Source organism: Nomascus leucogenys, unplaced genomic scaffold, assembly GCF_006542625.1.
Source record: "Nomascus leucogenys isolate Asia unplaced genomic scaffold, Asia_NLE_v1 Super-Scaffold_241, whole genome shotgun sequence".
Classification (NCBI taxonomy): Eukaryota; Metazoa; Chordata; class Mammalia; order Primates; family Hylobatidae; genus Nomascus; species Nomascus leucogenys.
Genome location: NW_022095767.1, coordinates 3,473,084 through 3,491,159, shown reverse-complemented (window position 1 = coordinate 3,491,159; position 18,076 = coordinate 3,473,084). Strand labels below are relative to the sequence as shown.

Below are 18,076 nucleotides of genomic sequence, written 5' to 3'. Positions count from 1 at the left end.
AGCCTCTGGATCCAACTGCTTCAGCTAGTTTAGGTCTTAGGAATGGCCCACAGCTGTCTTCTGAGATCCCAGGGCCTGGGATTTGGGTGTGACCAGGTCACCGGAGGAGGACGCTGACCCCATTGCGTCATACAGCCAGCTGTGTGAGAAGCAGACCCAGACCCCCCAACCCTTGATCTGGACTTTTTCCACAACCCAGTTCTTCCCTGGCAATTTCCTGAAAACAAGTGATGAACGGCATTGGCTGTCCTCTGCGATGACCCGCTGGCCTGTTGACCCACCCCTTGCAGCCGGTGTGAAGGGACGGGAAACAGCTGCTTGGGGACTGGAAGAGGCCCCCTGCCTGGCCTTGGAGTGGGAAGGGAGAGGTCAGGGACCTCAGCCAGACCGAGGTGGGAAATGGAGTTAGGGTTTCCCCAGCAGTGGAGTAGGGTAATGAGTCAGGAGGGCTGGTGGGTGCTCAATGCTTCATAATATCAGGCACACAGGTGGTCACCAGGGATTTGAGAAGCCAGAAGGGATGGCTGGGAGTGTTGCCACGTGGTTAGCACAGATGGGCAGTGGCCCAGGGAGAGGATGAACTGGGTTTGGCAGATACCTGTCAGTGGAGGACTGGACAGGTAAGGGGCAGTCAGAAGCTGTGGCAGGGACCTGCTGACAAGGGGTCCACAGATGGGCAGAGCCCAATCTGAGGGTGCTTCCCACAGGCAACTGATTTGTTCTGTGCCTCAATTTCTCCATCTGTAAAATATGAATAATAATACTACTTTGCAGTATGCAAAGTGTTGTATGGGGGCTATGTATGTATGTATATAACTATATATATATAGTTGTTTTTTTTTTTTTGAGACGGAGTCTGGCTCTGTCCCCCAGGCTGGAGTGCAATGGCATGATCTCAGCTCACTGCAACCTCTGCCTCCCGGGTTCAAGCGATTCTCCTGCCTCAGCCTCCTGAGTAGCTGGGACTACAGGCATGCACCATTGTGTCCAGCTATGGCGATTACATTTAATCAGGCAGGGCATACCGTAGGCACTTTCCCCTCCCTGAAGGTTTTCCATGTGGGCTTTCCAAAGCCCATCTTTCCCACTCCGTGTTCCTGTGCTTTTTTTTTTTTTTTTTTGAGACAAGGTCTTGCTTTGTCACCCAGGCTGGATTGCAGTGGCATGATCATAGCTCACTGCAGCCTGCATCTCCTGGACTCAAGAGATACTCCTGCCTCAGCTTCTTGAGTAGCTGGGACTACAGGTGCATGCCAACACATCCAGCTAATTTTTGTGTTTTTTGTAGAGATGGGGTTTCGCTATTTTATTTATTTATTTATTTATTTATTTATTTATTTAGAGACAGAGCTTCGCTCTTGTTGCCCAGGCTGGAGAGCAATGGCTCGTGAGCCACTGTGCTCGGTGGTTTCGCTATTTAAAAACAAACAAAAAAAGATAGTGGCCAGGCACCTTGGCTCATGCCTGTAATCCCAGCACTTTGGGAGGCCGAGGTGGGTGGATCACCTGAGGTCAGGAGTTCTAGACCAGCCTGGCCAACATGATGAAACCCTATCTCTACTAAAAATACAAAAAATTAGCCGGGTGTAGTAGCAGTGGCTGTAATTCCAGCTACTCAGGAGGCTGAGGCAGGAGAATCACTTGAACGCGGGAGGCAGAGGTTGCAGTGAGCCGAGATTGTGCCACTGCACTCCAGCCTCGGCAACAAGAGGGAAATTCTGTCTCAAAAAAAAAAACAAAAAGAGATAGGGTCTCGCTGTGTTGCCCAGGTGGGTCTTGACTCCTAGGTTCAAGCGATCCTTCTGCTTTGGCTTCCCAGAGTGCTGAGATTTCACCCTGTGCTTTTTGAACCAAAGTTCTGGATTCAATATTTGTCCTTGTTAAATATCACGTTATTATATGTGGCCCAATCTTCCTTTCTTACAGCCTCCATCATGTCATCTAAACAGTCACTTTCCCAGGCAGCCCCATGAATAGTCACAGCTCTGACAACCCAGGTGTTTTGTGTTTGCATTACAAACTCTTACAAGCCAAGGATCAAACCTGTGACACTCCACTAGCGACATTCCAGAGAGACAAGTATCCGTTGATTTGTTGATTTGGATCTTTGGTGCATCCAGCCCGCAATTCTCCATCATTCCTGCAAGAGTTTCACAACTGACCTTGGTAAAAATTTGGACGCACAATTACCTTTTTTTTTGAGACGGAATCTTGCTCTGTCGCCAGGCTGGAGTGCAGTGGCGTGATCTCAGCTCACTGCAACCTCTGCCTCTTAGGTTCAAGTGATTCTCCTGTCTCAGCCTCCTGAGTAGCTTCAGGTGCGCGCCACCACACCTGGCTAACTTTTGTATATTTAGTAGAGACAGGGTTTCACCATGTTGGCCAGGCTTGTCTTGAACTCCTGACTTCAGGTGATCCGCCCCGCCTCAGCCTCCCAAAGTGCTGGGATTACAAGTGTGAGCCAGGGTGCCTGGATCCAGATGAGTTTTTTTTTCTTTTTTTTTTTGACACAGAGTCTTGCTCTGTTACCCAGGCTGGAGTGCAGTGGCGCCACCTTGGCTCACTGCAAGCTCCGCCTCCCGGGTTCATGCCATTCTCTTGCCTCAGCCTCCCGAGTAGCTGGGACTACAGGCGCCCGCCACCACGCCCGGCTACTTTTTTCTATTTTTAGTAGAGATGGGGTTTCACCATGTTAGCCAGGATGGTCTCGATCTCCTGACCTCGTGATCCGCCCACCTCGGCCTCCCAAAGTGCTGGGATTACAGGCAGGAGCCACTGCGCCCGGCCCAGATGAGTTTTTAACGATCCTGTGAAGGGCTTCCAACTCTGGTCTTCCTTTCCTAAAGGCTCATAGTCCACTACATCGAGCATCCATTTCTAATTTTCCCCAGAGATTATCAGAAAACCCAGCAGGTCTGGAATGCCTCTCGGATTCCCAGCTACCCTTGTTTTCTTGGTCATCTTCTTCTTTTTGCCTGATGTCTTTCCTGCTTCCTCCTGCCCAGCAGGCTGACATCTGACACCTGGAGATCATTCATTCCATCCAAGTTTTTTTTTTTTTTTTTTTTTTTTTTTTTTTTTTTTTTTTTAAGTCATTCCAGGTCGGCTCAATGCACTGAATCGTCCGGTCACTTCTGCCTGTAGCTGATCAGGCCAGGTATTTTTTTTTTTTGTAGAGCTTCCCCCCCCCCCCCCCCCCCCCCCCCCCCCCCCCCCCCCCCCCCCATGCCTGTAATCCAGTACTTTGGGAGGCTGAGGCAGGCAGATAGCTTGAGGTCAGGAGTTCGAGACCAGCCTGGCCAACATGGTGAAACCTCATCTCTACTAAAAGTACAAAAATTAGCCAGGCGTGGTGGTGGGCACCTGTAATCCCAGCCACTCGGGAGGCTGAGGCAGGAGATTCACTTGAACCTGGGAGGGGGAGGCTGCAATGAGCCGAGATTGTGGCATTGCACTCCAGCCTGGGTGACAGAGCAAGACTCTGTCTCAAAAAAAAAAAAAAAAATGTTTCCAGGTCTCTTGAGGGAAGAAGAAGGAGAGGGCATGTGTAGAGGGAGGTGGGTGGGTGGAGAAGAGCTCTTGGGTCCTGTTTGCTTAGACTCAAAGTCAGGCTCCAGAGGCTCCAGCCAGAGGGACAGCGCCCAGCCCCACCTTCACCCCTTTTGCAGGGTGCCTCTGACAGCTGCTGCAGGAAACATGGCCAAGTTTGCCCTGAATCAGAACCTGCCTGGTGAGTGTGCAAAAAGAGATATGTGTGTGTGCGTGCGCATGCACAGAGAGAAACGCTTGATGCCCTTGTGTGTGGACGCAGCCCTACAGTGGCCAGAGGGTCCTCTCCAATGTCACGAGCCTGCTTTAAACCACCTATGGCATCAATCATGGCCGGGTGTGGTGGCTCATGCCTGTAATCCCAGCACTTTGGGAGGCCACGGTGGGCGGATCACTTGAGATCAGGAGTTCGAGACCAGTCTGGGCAACATGCTGAAAGCCTGTCTCTACTAAAAATACAAAAATTAGCCAGGCATGGCTGGGCGCAGTGGCTCACGCCTGTAATCCCAGCACTTTGGGAGGCCAAGGCGGGCAGATCACAAGGTCAGGAGGTCAAGACCATCCTGGCTAACACGGTGAAACCCCATCTCTACTAAAAATACAAAAAATTAGCCGGGCATGATGGTGGTGGGCCCCTGTAGTCCCAGCTACTCGGGAGGCTGAGGCAGGAGAATGGCTTGAACCCAGGAGGCGGAGCTTGCAGTGAGCAGAGATCACGCCACTGCACTCCAGCTTGGGCGACAGAGCGAGACTGCGTCTCAAAAAAAAAAAAAAAAAAAAAAAATTGGCCAGGCATGGTGGCACATGCCTGTAGTCCCAGTTACTCAGGAGGCTGAGGCAGGAGAATTGCTTGAACCTGGGAGGCAGAGGCTGCAATGAGCCAAGATCGCACTGCAGCACTCCAGTCTGGGCAACAGAGCAAGACTCCATCTCAAAAAAAGAAAAAAAACAAAACAAAAAAACCCCACCTATGGCACTAATCACAAGTGGACTACACCCCTCTGCTCGAGACACCCTGGTCTCCACCTCGCTGTGACTCCAGCCGACCCTCCTCCCTCCTACCCCAGGGTATTTCTATGGGCTGTTTTCTTCTAGAAATCTTTTCCCAGCTGCTTCCTCCTCATCGTGCAGGGCTTCCCCTCGCCAACCTTTTTTTTTTTTTTGAGACAGGGTCTCACTCTGTCACCCAGTCTGGATGCAGTGGTGCAATCTCGGCTCACTGCAACCTCTGCCTCCCCGGCTCAAGTGATCCTCCCACCTCAGCCTCCTGAGTAGCTGAGACTATGCACAGCTATATATATATATATATGTTTTTTTTTTTTTGGAGATGGGGTCTCACTTTGTTGCCCAGGTTTGTCTCCAACTCCTGAGCTCTAGCGATCCACCCGCCTTGGCCTCCCAAAGTGTTGAGATTACAGGCATGAGCCACTGTGCCTGGCCAGGGCTACTTTTTTTTTTTTTTTTTTTTTTTTTTTTGAGAGGGTCTCTCTCTCTCTCTCTTTTTTTTTTTTTTTTTTTTTTTTGAGACAGAGTCTTGCTCTGTCGCCCAGGCTGGAGTGCAGTGGTGCGATCTCGGCTCACCGCAAATTCCGCCTACCAGGATCAAGTGATTCTCCCGCCTCAGCTTCCGGAGTAGCTGGGATTACAGGTGCGCACCACTACCGCCCAGCTAATTTTCTTTTTTTTTGAGACGGAGTCTCGCTCTGTCGCCCAGGCTGGAGTGCAGTGGCGCAATCTCGGCTCACTGCAAGCTCCGCCTCCCGGGTTCACGCCATTCTCCTGCCTCAGCCTCTCCGAGTAGCTGGGACTACAGGCGCCCACCACCAGGCCCGGCCAATTTTTTGTATTTTTAGTAGAGACGGGGTTTTACCGTGGTCTCGATCTCCTGACCTTGTGATCCGCCCGCCTCGGCCTCCCAAAGTGCTGGGATTACAAGCGTGAGCCACCGCGCCCGGCCTCCGCTCAGCTAATTTTCGTATTTTTAGCAGAGACTGGGTTTCACCATGTTGCCCAGGCTGGTCTGGAACTCCTGACCTCAGGTGATCCGCCTGTGCCGGCCTCCCAAAATGCTGCGACTACAGGCGCGAACCACCATGCCGGGCCAGGGCTCCACTCCACAGGAAAGTCCCCTACACAGGAAAGCTTGCCTGGCAACCAAACGCTAAATCGCGCCTCCGTTTATTCCCTGTTATTATTATCATTGCCATAGGCATCGTTTGGAAGGATGCTTATCTGCTTTCTACAGGAGGACAGGGATGTTTGTCTTGCTCACTGTTGTGTCCCCAGGGCCTAGAAACGTGCTTAGCACAGAGTAGGTGCTCATTAAACACGCGATTGAGTGAATACTTGGGTACAGATAGGTGTGAAGTGTGGGCATGGGTGGGGGACACGCTCGGTTTGTTTAGTATATCCCGGGTTTCCCCGTTCTGATGCGCCCTCCCCGTGCCCCCGTCGTGCCTCCAGAGCTGGGCGGCCCCCGCCTGTGCCCGGTCCCTGCCGCCGGGGGCGCACGCAGCCCGAGCTCGCCCTACTCGGTGGAGACGCCCTACGGCTTCCACCTGGACCTGGACTTCCTCAAGTACATAGAGGAGCTGGAGCGTGGCCCCGCTGCCCGCCGCGCCCCGGGACCCCCGACCGCGCGCCGTCCCCGCGCGCCCCGGCCCGGCCTCGCGGGTGCACGTAGCCCAGGCGCCTGGACATCCAGCGAGTCCCTGGCCAGTGACGACGGTGGAGCACCGGGCGTACTCTCCCAGGGCGCGCCCTCGGGGCTCCTGATGCCGCCGCTGTCGCCGCGCGCGCCCGTGCGCAACCCGCGCGTCGAGCACACGCTCCGGGAGACCAGCCGGCGGCTGGAGCTGGCACAGACACACGAGCACGCGCCCAGCCCCGGCCGCGGGGTCCCGCGCAGCCCACGCGGGTCCGGCCGCAGCAGCCCCGCCCCTAACCTTACCCCTGCCTCGCCCGGCCCTGCCCAACTGCAGCTGGTGCGGGAGCAGATGGCCGCGGCGCTGCGGCGCCTGCGCGAGCTCGAGGACCAGGCGCGAACGCTGCCAGAGCTGCAGAAGCAGGTGCGCTCCCTGCGCGCCGAGAAGGCGCGGCTGCTGGCCGGGCGCGCGCAGCCCGAGCCGGACGGGGAGGCCGAGACGCGCCCGGACAAGCTCGCCCAGCTGCGGCGGCTCACCGAGCGCCTGGCCACCTCCGAGCGCGGCGGCCGTGCCAGGGCCAGCCCCCGGGCTGACGGCCCAGACGGCCTGGCTGCAGGGCGCAGCGAGGGCGCGCCCCAGGTCCTCGACGGGGAGGTCGGGAGTCTCGATGGGACGCCCCAGACCCGGGAGGTGGCCGCCGAGGCCGTGCCCGAGACCGGAGAAGCGGGTGCCCAGGCCGTGCCGGAGACCCGGGAGGCCGGCGTGGAGGCTGCCCCCGAGACCGTTGAGGCGGACGCGTGGGTGACCGAGGCGCTGCTGGGGCTGCCTGCGGCCGCCGAGCACGAGCTGGAGCTGCTGCGCGCCAGCCTGGAGCACCAGCGCGGGGTGAGTGAGCTTCTGCGGGGCCGGCTGCGGGAGCTGGAGGAAGCCCGCGAGGCTGCGGAGGAGGCAGCGGCGGGGGCCCGGGCCCAGCCACGCGAGGCCACCACCCAGACCCCGTGGAGCTGTGCCGAAAAGGCCGCGCAGACCGAGCCCCCGGCAGAGGCGCCCTCCTTGACTCAGGAGAGCTCGCCCGGATCCATGGACGGAGACAGGGCCGTGGCGCCCGCGGGTGAGTCCCGACCCCGTCGCTGGGCCCTGGTTTACTCGGCGCCGGACGCGAACTCAGTGCCCTCATCTCATCCCCGCCAGGCATCCTCAAATCCATCATGAAGAAGAGAGACGGCACACCTGGTGCCCAACCCAGCTCTGGACCCAAGAGCCTGCAGTTTGTTGGGGTCCTCAACGGAGAGTGAGCGCCTTTCCCCTCCCGTGGCAGCTTCTGCCGGGACATAGACTGGGGTTGGAACCCCAGCTCTGCCCCTCTGCTGGCAGCAGGGTCTGGGCAATCCTCAGTTTCCTCATCTGTTTAATGGGAACGGCCACACCCACATCGCAGGACTCCAGAACGAGCCCACAGGGGAGGTTTAGCAGACACCTCCCACCCTGCCCCCAGGTACGAGAGCTCCTCCAGCGAGGACGCCAGCGACAGCGATGGCGACAGCGAGAACGGTGGCGCCGAGCCCCCGGGTAGCTCCTCGGGCTCCGGGGATGACAGCGGCGGGGGATCCGACTCGGGCACCCCTGGCCCTCCCAGCGGCGGGGACATCCGGGACCCTGAGCTCGAGGCGGAGGCAGAGCCTCAGCTGGTGGCACAGGGGAGGTGAGCGGCTCTCGCTAGTTGTTTGGAGAGGAGGCGGCTGCCCTCCTCCTGGTCGGCGCTGCCCCCGATCCATCCTGAGCCTCTCCTGGCCTCCTCTGCAGGTGCGAGCTGAGCCCGCGTCTGAGGGAGGCGTGCGTAGCGCTGCAGCGGCAGCTGAGCCGGCCCCGCGGAGTAGCCCGCGACGGCGTGAGTGCCCGGGAGCGCAGCACCAGGGAGTGGCGTGGGAGCCTCCAAGGACCTCTGACGCCCACTTAGGGGAGCGCACCGGGTTCCGTCCCTTCCCGCCAGGCACCTCGCCTGACCCCGGGCTCTCCGAAGGGATCTCCTTCCCAGGACAGCGCCGATCTTTCCTTGGTTTCCCCAAAGAGGCCCGGCCCCAGCCCCACTCCTGGACTCCCCAAGGGCAAGCGTTCATTGCCTTTCCCCGTTCCATGTTCTCCCGCAAATTCTTCCCTAGAAGGAAAGGACCCCCTTACCCCGTGTTTGCCCTCCGATAGGGGTGTGGCCCCAGCCCTCCATCTGGGTCCGCATGGCTCCCCACCTGGACGAGGAGTGACCTTCCTTCCCTGCCTGGAAACGCCAAATGGGTCTCTTCCCAGTCCCGCCCCTCCCCAGCTCCCCCACCACGGCGCCGCCGTGGACCATCGCCGATGTTATCTTGGCCCCTATCCCTTGCAGGGTGTAGTGCGCCTCGTGGCCCAGGAGTGGTTTCGAGTGTCCAGCCAGCGGCGCTCTCAGGCGGAGCCCGTGGCCAGGATGCTGGAAGGGGTGAGGCGCCTGGGATCCGAACTGCTGGTGCACGTGGTGAACCTGGCGGATGGCAACGGGAACACGGCCCTGCACTACAGTGTGTCCCACGGGAACCTGGCCATCGCAAGCCTGCTCCTGGATACGGGTCAGAGCCAAGGGAGGGTGGGTGGGACACCAGGAAATGGGTTGGGGGAGAGGGCTGGGGCTGACCTAGGCTCAAAGACTCTGGAGAGGAAGGCAGAGAATGGCTGTCCAGCACAGGGCACCACTCCTCCTTGAGTTTTTTTATTTTATTTTATTTTTGAGACGGAGTTTCACACTGTCGCCAGACTGGAGTGCAGTGGCGCGATCTCGGCTCACTGCATCCTCCGCTTCCCAGGTTCAAGCGATTCTCCTGCCTCAGCCTCCCGAGTAGCTGGGACTACAGATGTGCGCCACCACGCCCAGCTAATTTTTTTTTTTTTTTTTTTTGAGATGGAGTCTCGCTCTGTCACCCAGGCTGGAGTGCAGTGGCGCAATCTCAGCTCACTGCAAGCTCCGCCTCCCGGGTTCACCCCATTCTCCTGCCTCAGCCTCTCCGAGTAGCTGGGACTACAGGCGCCCGCCACCACGCCCGGCTAATTTTTTTTTTTTTTTGTATTTTTAGTAGAGACGGGGTTTCACCATGGTCTTGATCTCCTGACCTTGTGATCCGCCCGCCTCGGCCTCCCAAAGTGCTGAGATTACAAGCGTGAGCCACCGCACCCGGCCTTAATTTTTGTATTTTTAGTGGAGACGGGGCTTCACCATGTTGGCTAGGATGGTCTTGATCTCCTGACCTGGTGATCTGCCTGCCCCAGCCTCCCAAAGTGCTGGGATTACAGGCGTGAGCCACTGCACCCAGCCAACCTCCTCGGGTTTTAAACCTCTTCGTGTCTGGGTTCCCAAAGGCCTTCTGCCGTCTGAGCCAGACGTGGTGGCTCATGCCTTTAACCCCAGCACTTTGGGAGGCTGAGGTGGGCAGATCACTTGAGGTCAGGAGTTCCAGACCAGCCTGGCCAACATGGCAAAACCCCATCTCTACTAAAAATACAAAAATTAGCTGGGTGTGGTGGCACATGCCTGTAATTTCAGCTACTCAGGAGGCCGAGGCACGAGAATCGCTTGAACCTGGGAGGCAGAGGTTGCAGTGAGCTGAGATCGTGCTACTGCACTCCAGCCTGGGCGACCGAGTGAGGCTCAGTCTCAAAAACAAAAACAAAACAACAAAAAAAAACCCAGAAACTAGCTGGGCGTGGTGATGGGAACCTGTAATCCCAGTTATTCGGGAGGCTGAGGTTCGAGGATCACTTGAACCCAGGAGGCAGAGGTTGCAGTAAGTCAAGAGTGAGCACCACTGTACTCCAGCCTGGGCCACAAAGCAAGATTCCATCTCAAAAAAAAAAAAAAAAAAAAAAAAAAAAAAAAGGCCTTTTGGACCCCACTTTGCAGCTGGAGGGAATACACAGTTCTGGGCTTAGGTAAACCTCAGTTTAGGGGCATTATTTAATCTTGCTTGTGAAATGGGGTTGACAAGGCCTCCCTCCCTGGGTAGCTATGATAATACAGGTAGTACGAGATCAGTAAATGGCCACCATGTGCTCTGTCCCTGACTCTCCAGCTGGAGCACTCACCGAGTTCCTGAGCCCCAATGTCCAGCCTGGAGGGGAGGCACTCACCAGGCAGGGCTCTGACTCCCTCCTGGGATGGGGCACTGTGCCCCACCAACCTCCAGCTGCTTGCCCCGATAAACTGGGCACAAAGGGTCTGGTGGGCGGTAAACAAATCACTGTCCACCAGGATACCCCTCCCTCCAGGTACCCTCCTGCAGGTTCAGAAACCTCTGAGTCAGCCTTTGGGCACCTCTGGCACTAACTGCAGGCTGAGGCGGGTCCCACTGCCCGCCCCCAACCCCCTAAACACGCAGATCCCTCCCATCCCTGCAGGTCTTTATGACCTAGGAAAGGATACAGCTGCTGTGGAAGCTGGTACATTGTAGGAGACAGGGGACAGTGAATGAATCTAAGTGAATTTCTTGGGCATCTCATGCCTTAAAGGGGTCTGGCGCTGCGGCAGGGAAGTAGGCACCGTTGGTCACCACAAGAGGCCCCAGCCTCCTTGGCCCCTTTATCTCCTGCATTTGAATCCCCATTTGTTTGTTGTTGTTGTTGTTTTGATGTGGAGTCTCTGTCGCCCAGGCTGGAGTGCAGTGGCACGATCTCTCTGCTCACTGCAACCTATGCCTCCAAGGTTCCAGCGATTCTCCTGCCTCAGCCTCCTGAGTAGGTGGGACTACAGGCGCCTGCCACCATGCCCAGCTAATTTTTGTACTTTTAGTAAAGACGGGGTTTCAACATGTTGGCGAGGCTCAAACACCTGACCTCAACTGATCTGCCTGCCTCAGCCTCCCAAAGTGCTGGGATTACAAGCGTTAGCCACTTTGCCCGGCCTTGTTTGTTTTTTTGAACAGTCTTGCTCTGTCGCCCAGGCTGGAATGCAGTGGTGCAATATCAGCTCACTGCAACCTCCACCTCCCAGGTTCAAGTGATTCTTGTGTCTCAGCCTCCTGAGTAGCTGGGATTACAGGCGCGCATACCACACCCAGCTAATTTTTGTATTTTTTTTTTTTTCGAGATGGAGTTTCACTCTTGTTGCCCAGGCTACAGTGCAATGGCACAATCTCGGCTCACTGCAACCTCCACCTCCCAGATTCAAGCGATTCTCCTGCCTCAGCCTCCCAAGTAACTGGGATTATAGGCATGCACCACCACACCCAGCTAATTTTGTATTAGTACAGACAGGGTTTCTCCATGTTTGTTAGGTTGGTCTCGAACTCCCGACCTCAGGTAATCCGCCTGCCTCAGCCTCCCAAAGTGCTGGGATTACAGGTGTGAGCCACCGTGCCCGGCCAATTTTTCTATTTTTAGTAGAGACGGGTTTCACCATGTTGGCCAGGCTGGTCTTGAACTCCTGACCTCAAGTGATCTCCTGCCTAAAGTGCTGGTATTATAGGTGTGAGCAGTGTGCCCAGCCTCTAATTCCCATTTGGCTCCACCTCTCCAGACCCTCCCCTGGTTCTCACTCATCTCCCCTCTGCCTATACTTGCTTGCTGTCATATACACTAACGCCCCTGCATTCAGGGGCTGTTTCCTCTTTCATCCCCTGGAATCCAGGGCCTGGAGGTACGTGGGTGTGCACTTTGCTCTTGCTCTCCACTTCCAGACCTTTCCCCCTCTTCCTTCTCAAACCCTACCTTGGAGCATCTTGTCGCTGACTAGGCCCCTCCCCACTCTGCCTCTCCGGCTTCTACCTCTGACCTCAAGTAGCTCCTCCTTTCTTGAACTTTAGCTCTTGGCCAGTTCTCCCTCTCTCCCTCCAGCCTAATCCTTGCTGCAAAGCAGGTCCACTGTGCACTGGTTACCCCTTCAGCCCATTGCACCTAGGAATGTGCTTTTCCTACCTGCCCAAGTCTGGTAAGGTAGAATACTCATTCACATAACAAGTTACACGAAGCAGGTTCTTTATTTACAGATAGGTAGCAAGAAACAGCAGAAGCCTAAGATTGACAGTGAGCCAATCCCCCAAGGCTCAGGAAGGCTGCCCAAGGTGAATGGAATCTGGTCTGCAGGTGCCCCACTTGCACCGCAGGTGAGGGACCCTGGAAAGCAGCCCACTCTAGATTTTATACCCTGGGGAACAGGAATCGCTGGGCTAACGCATTAAAGGACAACATGTTTCTAGATGGGGACAGGAACAGAGCCTAGGCTGTTCCAGTCAGTTCCTCCTTATCTCAAGATTGCATTTCCAGAGCATTCTATAGTTCGTCTTTTTTTTTTTTTTTCTTTCGAGGCCGAGTCTCGCTCTGCTGCCTGGCTGGAGTGCAGTGGCGCGATCTCAGATCTCAGCTCACTGCAACCTCTGCCTCCCGGGTTCAAGTGACTCTCCTGCCTCCGCCTCCCGAGTAGCTAGGATTACTGGCAAGCGCCATCATGACCGGCTAATTTTTGTATTTTCAGTAGAGACGGGGTTTCACCATGTTGGCCAGGCTGGTCTTTAACTCCTGACCTCAGGTGATCTGCCCGCCTCAGCCTCCCAAAGTACTGGGATTACAGGAGTGAGCAGCCTCAGCCTCCCAAAGTACTGGGATTACAGGAGTGAGCAACCGCACCTGGCCGGCACTTGTTAATTTCTTTTTCTTTTTCTGAGATGGAGTCTTGCTCTGTCACCCAGGCTGGAGTGCAGTGGCGCAATCTCAGCTCACTGCAAGCTCTGCCTCCCGGGTTCACGCCATTCTCCTACCTCAGCCTCCCCAGCAGCTGGGACTACAGGTGCCCACCACCAGCCTGGCTAATCTTTTTTTTATTTTTAGTAGAGACAGGGTTTCACCGTGTTAGCCAGGATGGTCTCGATCTCCTGACCTCGTGATCCACCCGCCTTGGCCTCCCAAAGTGCTGGGACTACAGGCGTGAGCCACCGTGCCTGGCCCACTTGTCAGTTTCAACATCCTCCCCCATGAGCCCTGCAACCTCCTGGCTGCTCTCCTTCCTTGACCTTGACTCTGCCCCACATCAGCTTTACAGGTATAACCTCAGCCCCAGACCTTGATGTCCCTAATAGTTGTGCCCCTTACAGAATCTCACTTCTCAGCTCCCCGCTTCCCGACCCTCACCTCCCAGCTTCTCGGCTCACAGGCTCCCATTCCCCAACTCCAGTAATCCTTGGACCTTACGGGGACAGTTACCCACTGCTCCCTCTCCGTTTCACAGCCCCCACCCCTTGTCTCTTTGCCTCTGTCATCCTCCTTCAGCCTGTCATGAACTCTTCTCCATACCCCTCTCTCACCCAACCCTACCTACCTGCCTGACAGACCCACAGCAAACCGTCAAGTGTGTGTTGAATAAATGCCTGCTCCCACAGAACTTTCAGGAATGTGTAGTTTTGAGTGTGTGTGTGTGTGTGTGTGTATGTGTGTGTGGTGGGAGTGGTGAGCGAAGAGTGGAGAGAGACGATTATCAAGTAAAAACATGAAATAATTTCAAATGGTAGTAAGGGCCATAGCAGAAGACAAGCAGGCGATGAAGTCAACAAAGAGGGTGATTCCTTTTAAATTTTTTTGTAGGCATGGGGTTTCGCCACGTTGCTCAGGCTGATCTCCAACTCCTGGGCCCAAGTGATCCTCCTTCCTCAGTCTCCCAAGTAGCAGGGACTACAGGCGTTCTCCACCACACCCGGCTAATTTTTGTGTTTTTAGTAGAGATGAGGTCTCGCTCTTGTTGTCCAGGCTGTTCTCAAACTCCAGAGCTCAAGTGATCCTCCTGCCTCGGCCTCCAGTGTTCTGGAATTATAGGCGTAAGCCACTGTGCCTGGCCAGGGTGATTCTTTAGTTAAGCAAGGTCAAGGGTAGCTGCAAGAGAAAAGGGAGAGGGAGCAGGAAGATGGGTGGGTCCCTTGGCTAGCCTGCAGGGACCCCACTCTGGTTATTTCTGTGTGCTCCTCCCTGACCACCTGACGCCTTACACGGTGTCTTGGTGGAAGGCACGGACACCACACAGCATGCCACCCAAACAGGGAACATCCCCCCAACCCCTTTTTACAGAAGCTTTGTTCCAGGCTGGGGTGCAGTGGCGTGATGCAGCCTCAATCTCCCAGGCTCAAGCGATCGTTCCACCTCAGCCTCCTGAGTATTTGGGACCACAGGCATGAACCATCACACTCAGCTAATTTTTTTTTTTTTTTTGGGATGGAGTCTCCCTCTGTCACCAGGCTGGAGTGCAGTGGCGTGATACCGGCTCACTGCAACCTCTGTCTCCCATGTTCAAGCGATGCTCCTGCCTCAGCCTCTCAAGTAGCTGGGACTACAGGCACACACCACCACGCCCGGCTAATTTTTTGTATTTTTAGTAGAGATGGTATTTCACCATGTTGGCCAGGGTGGTCTTGATCTCTTGACCTGGTGATCTGCCTGCCTTGGCCTCCCAAAGTGCTGGGATTACAGACGTGAGCCACTGTGTCTGGCCAAATTTTTTAAGAGATGGGGGGTCTTCCTATGTTGCTCAGGCTGGCCTCAGACTCCTGGCCTCAAGTGATCCTCCTGCCTTGGCCTCCCTAAGCATTTGAGTGTACAGGCATGAGCCAACATGCCTGGCCTCCATTTTTGCTGTCATTTGACTTAACCCTTTACTCCTCAGTCCCTCATCTCAGCTCTCCTTCCTCACTAGGGATCATGACCCCAATCCTGCTCCTTTCCCCAAGCTCCTCATTCATTTCCTTAAAATACCTCAATCCTCAGAGCCTTCAGAATGGCAGGAAACAGGGATTAAAACAGCCAGTACAGGAAATGTCATCCAAACAGGCACTATGCGGAACAGGGGCCAGGATGGTAACAGAACTGATCCCAGAGGAAACTGAGCTCACCTTTGTGTTTCATTCAGGATAGGCAGTGTTGACCAGGCTGTTTTGCTTCCTAGGGCTGCCATCAAAGTATCACTGTGAGCTGCTTCAAACAACAGGTGGCCAGAAGTCTGAAATCAAGGTGTTGGCAGGTTTTTTTTTTCCCGTGTGTGAGACAGAGTCTTGCTCTGTCGCCCAGGCCGGAGTACAGTGGCGCTGTCTTGGCTCACTGCAAGCTCCGTCCCCAAGGTTCACGCCATTCTCCTGCCTCAGCCTCCCAAGTAGCTGGGACCACAGGCGCCCACCACCACGCCCGACTAATTTTTTTTTTTTTTTTTTTTTTGTATTTTTAGTAGAGACAGGGTTTCACTGAGTTAGCCAGGATGATCTCGATCTCCTGACCTTGTGATCCGCCAGCCTCGGCCTCCCAAAGTGCCAGGATTACAGGCGTGAGCCACCGCACCTGGCTTTTTTTTTTTTTTTTAACAACAGGTGGTCAGAAGTCTGAAATCAAGGTGTTGGCAGGTGTTTTTTGTTTGTTTGTTTGTTTGTTTTTGTTTGTTTTGAGACAGGGTCTCACTGTGTCACCCAGGCTGGAGTGCAGTGGCGTGATCTTGGCTCACTGTAGCTCCCAGGTTCAAGTGATTATCCTGCCTCAGCCTCTCAAGTAGCTGGGATTACAGGTGCCCGCCACCACTCCTGGCTATTTTTTGTGTTTTTAGTAGAGACGGGGTTCACCCTGTTGGCCAGGCTGGTCTCGAACTCCTCACCTCAAGTGATCCACCACCTCGGCCTCTCAAAGTGCTGGGATTACAAGTGTGAGCCACTGCCCTGGCAACCAAATTCATTTTAAATTCTTGCTCCTGGCCAGGTGCGGTGGCTTACGCCTGTAATCCCAGCACTTTGGGAAGCTGAGGCAAGCGAATCACGATGTCAGGAGTTCGAGACTAGCCTGACCAACATGGTGAAACCCTATCTCTACTAAAAATACAAAAATTAGCTGGGCATAGTGGTGCGTGCCTGTAATCCCAGCTACTCAGGTGGCCAAGGCAGAAGAATCGCTTGAACCTGGGAGGCAAAGGTTGCAGTGAGCTGAGATCGTGCCACTGCACTCCAGCCTGGGTGACAGAACGAGACTCCGTCTCTAAATAAATAAATAGTTGCTCCTGGCTGCTGTGTGGAACCTGGAGTGGATTCAGAGAGAAGGGTGGAGGCTGGCACTGTTCTTAAGAGGAGCAACGATGGTGGCTTGGCGGGTGGTGGCCATGAAAATAAACATATCCTTTTATTATTCAGTCAACAAATGTTTAACTGAACATCTACTATGTGCCAGGTATTGTTCTAAGTACTGAGGGATACAGCAGCAAACAAAACCAAGTTCCTGCCTGATTTGAAATAGGGAGGTACGGGCCAGTGGCTCATGCCTGTAATTCCAGCACTTTGGGAGGCCACGGTGGGTGGATCACTTGAGATCAGGAGTTCGAGACCAGCCTGGCCAACATGGTGAAACCCTGTTTCTACTAAAAAATATGAGCCAGGCACGGTGGCTCACGCCTATAATCCCAGCACTTTGGGAGGCCAAGGCAGGTGGATCACAAGGTCAGGAGATTGAGACCATCCTGGCTAACACGGTGAAACCCTGTCTCTACTAAAAATACAAAAAATTAGCCAGGCATGGTGGCGGGCACCTGTGGTCCCAGCTACTTGGGAGGCTGAGGCAGGAGAATGGCGTGAACCCGGGAGGCAGAGCTTGCAGTGAGCTGAGATCGTACCACTGCACTGCAGCCTCGGCGACAGAGCGAGACTCCGTCTCAAAAAAAAAAAAAACAATACAAAAATTAGCTGGGCGTGGTGGCACATGCTGTAGTTCCAGCTACTCGGGAGGCAGAGACTGGAGACTGCAGTGAGCTGAGATCGTGCCACTGCACTCCAGCCTGGGTGACAGAGCAAGACTATGTCTCAAAAAAAAAAAAGATGAAATAGGAAGGTCCTTCACTGAGCAGATATTTGAGCAACACCTTAGTGAGGGAGGAACCACGTGGCTATTGTGGGGAGAACGTTGAGGAGACCACCCCGTATGCAGGTGCTGTGCCCGAGGCTTGCAGGGAGGTGAGTGGATCAAGTCGGGCCACGGTGTTGGCATCTCCGTGGACGGCCCCCTTTTCTCTCCCAGGGGCCTGCGAGGTCAACCGCCAGAACCGAGCAGGCTACTCGGCCCTCATGCTGGCTGCACTCACCTCTGTGAGGCGGGAAGAGGAGGACATGGCTGTGGTCCAGAGACTCTTCTGCATGGGCGATGTCAATGCCAAGGCCAGTCAGGTGCGTGGGCGCCCCCACTGTGGCTCTCAGCCAGGAGTCACTTTCACTTTGGGAGTCAACCTGTCTGTGACCTCCCTTCCCTGAGCCTACCCTAGCCTGTTCCCTTTTCTTCCCCACTCCCCAGACGGGACAGACAGCCCTCATGCTGGCCATCAGCCATGGCCGACAGGACATGGTGGCAGCCCTGCTGGCGTGTGGGGCTGATGTGAATGCGCAGGATGCGGATGGGGCCACAGCGCTGATGTGCGCCAGTGAATATGGGCGCCTGGACACCGTGCGGCTGCTGCTCGCCCAGCCAGGCTGCGACCCTGCCATCCTGGACAATGTAAGACCCCACAATGGGGCTGGCATCTTGGGGGTGCCCATGGCTTGGCTCAGGGATCTCACTGTCCCTAAATTTCCACAGGAGGGCACCAGTGCCCTGGCCATCGCCCTGGAGGCCGAGCAGGATGAGGTGGCCGCTCTGCTACACGCCCGCCTGAGCTTGGGCCAGCCTGACACCCAGGTGAGCACAGCTCTGGAAGAAACAAACCTTCCCAGCTGCAAATTCAGTTTGCAGAGGATAGTAAATGTGCCCCAAGCCTCCCTTTCTGCTCCCCAAAGGTGGCACCAGGGGTGCAGAACCAGTGTCTGGATTCTCCTATGTGGCTTTTTTTTTTTTTTTTTTTTGGAGACAGGGTCTCACTGTAACCCAGGTTGGGG

The 18,076-nt window shown here is 55.3% G+C and overlaps 1 protein-coding gene across 2 annotated transcripts in view; it reads left to right on the top strand.

Annotated features, from left to right (window-relative positions):
- The first annotated feature begins 1,779 nt into the window (after positions 1–1,779).
- KANK3 (KN motif and ankyrin repeat domains 3) overlaps positions 1,780–18,076 on the top strand; it is an 18,413-nt gene continuing 2,116 nt past the window's right edge. Inside the window, exons 1-10 of one of the 2 annotated variants that reach the window (XM_030807734.1) lie at positions 1,780–2,166; positions 3,669–3,730; positions 6,013–7,305; positions 7,386–7,485; positions 7,690–7,896; positions 7,998–8,082; positions 8,575–8,791; positions 17,229–17,374; positions 17,499–17,699; positions 17,781–17,879. In XM_030807734.1, the coding sequence (XP_030663594.1) occupies positions 3,697–3,730; positions 6,013–7,305; positions 7,386–7,485; positions 7,690–7,896; positions 7,998–8,082; positions 8,575–8,791; positions 17,229–17,374; positions 17,499–17,699; positions 17,781–17,879 (2,382 nt within the window). In that variant the 5' untranslated portion in view covers positions 1,780–2,166; positions 3,669–3,696. Of the gene's footprint in view, positions 2,167–3,582; positions 3,731–6,012; positions 7,306–7,385; positions 7,486–7,689; positions 7,897–7,997; positions 8,083–8,574; positions 8,792–17,228; positions 17,375–17,498; positions 17,700–17,780; positions 17,880–18,076 lie in introns of those variants that run through there. The other variant, XM_030807735.1, reaches the window with a different exon arrangement.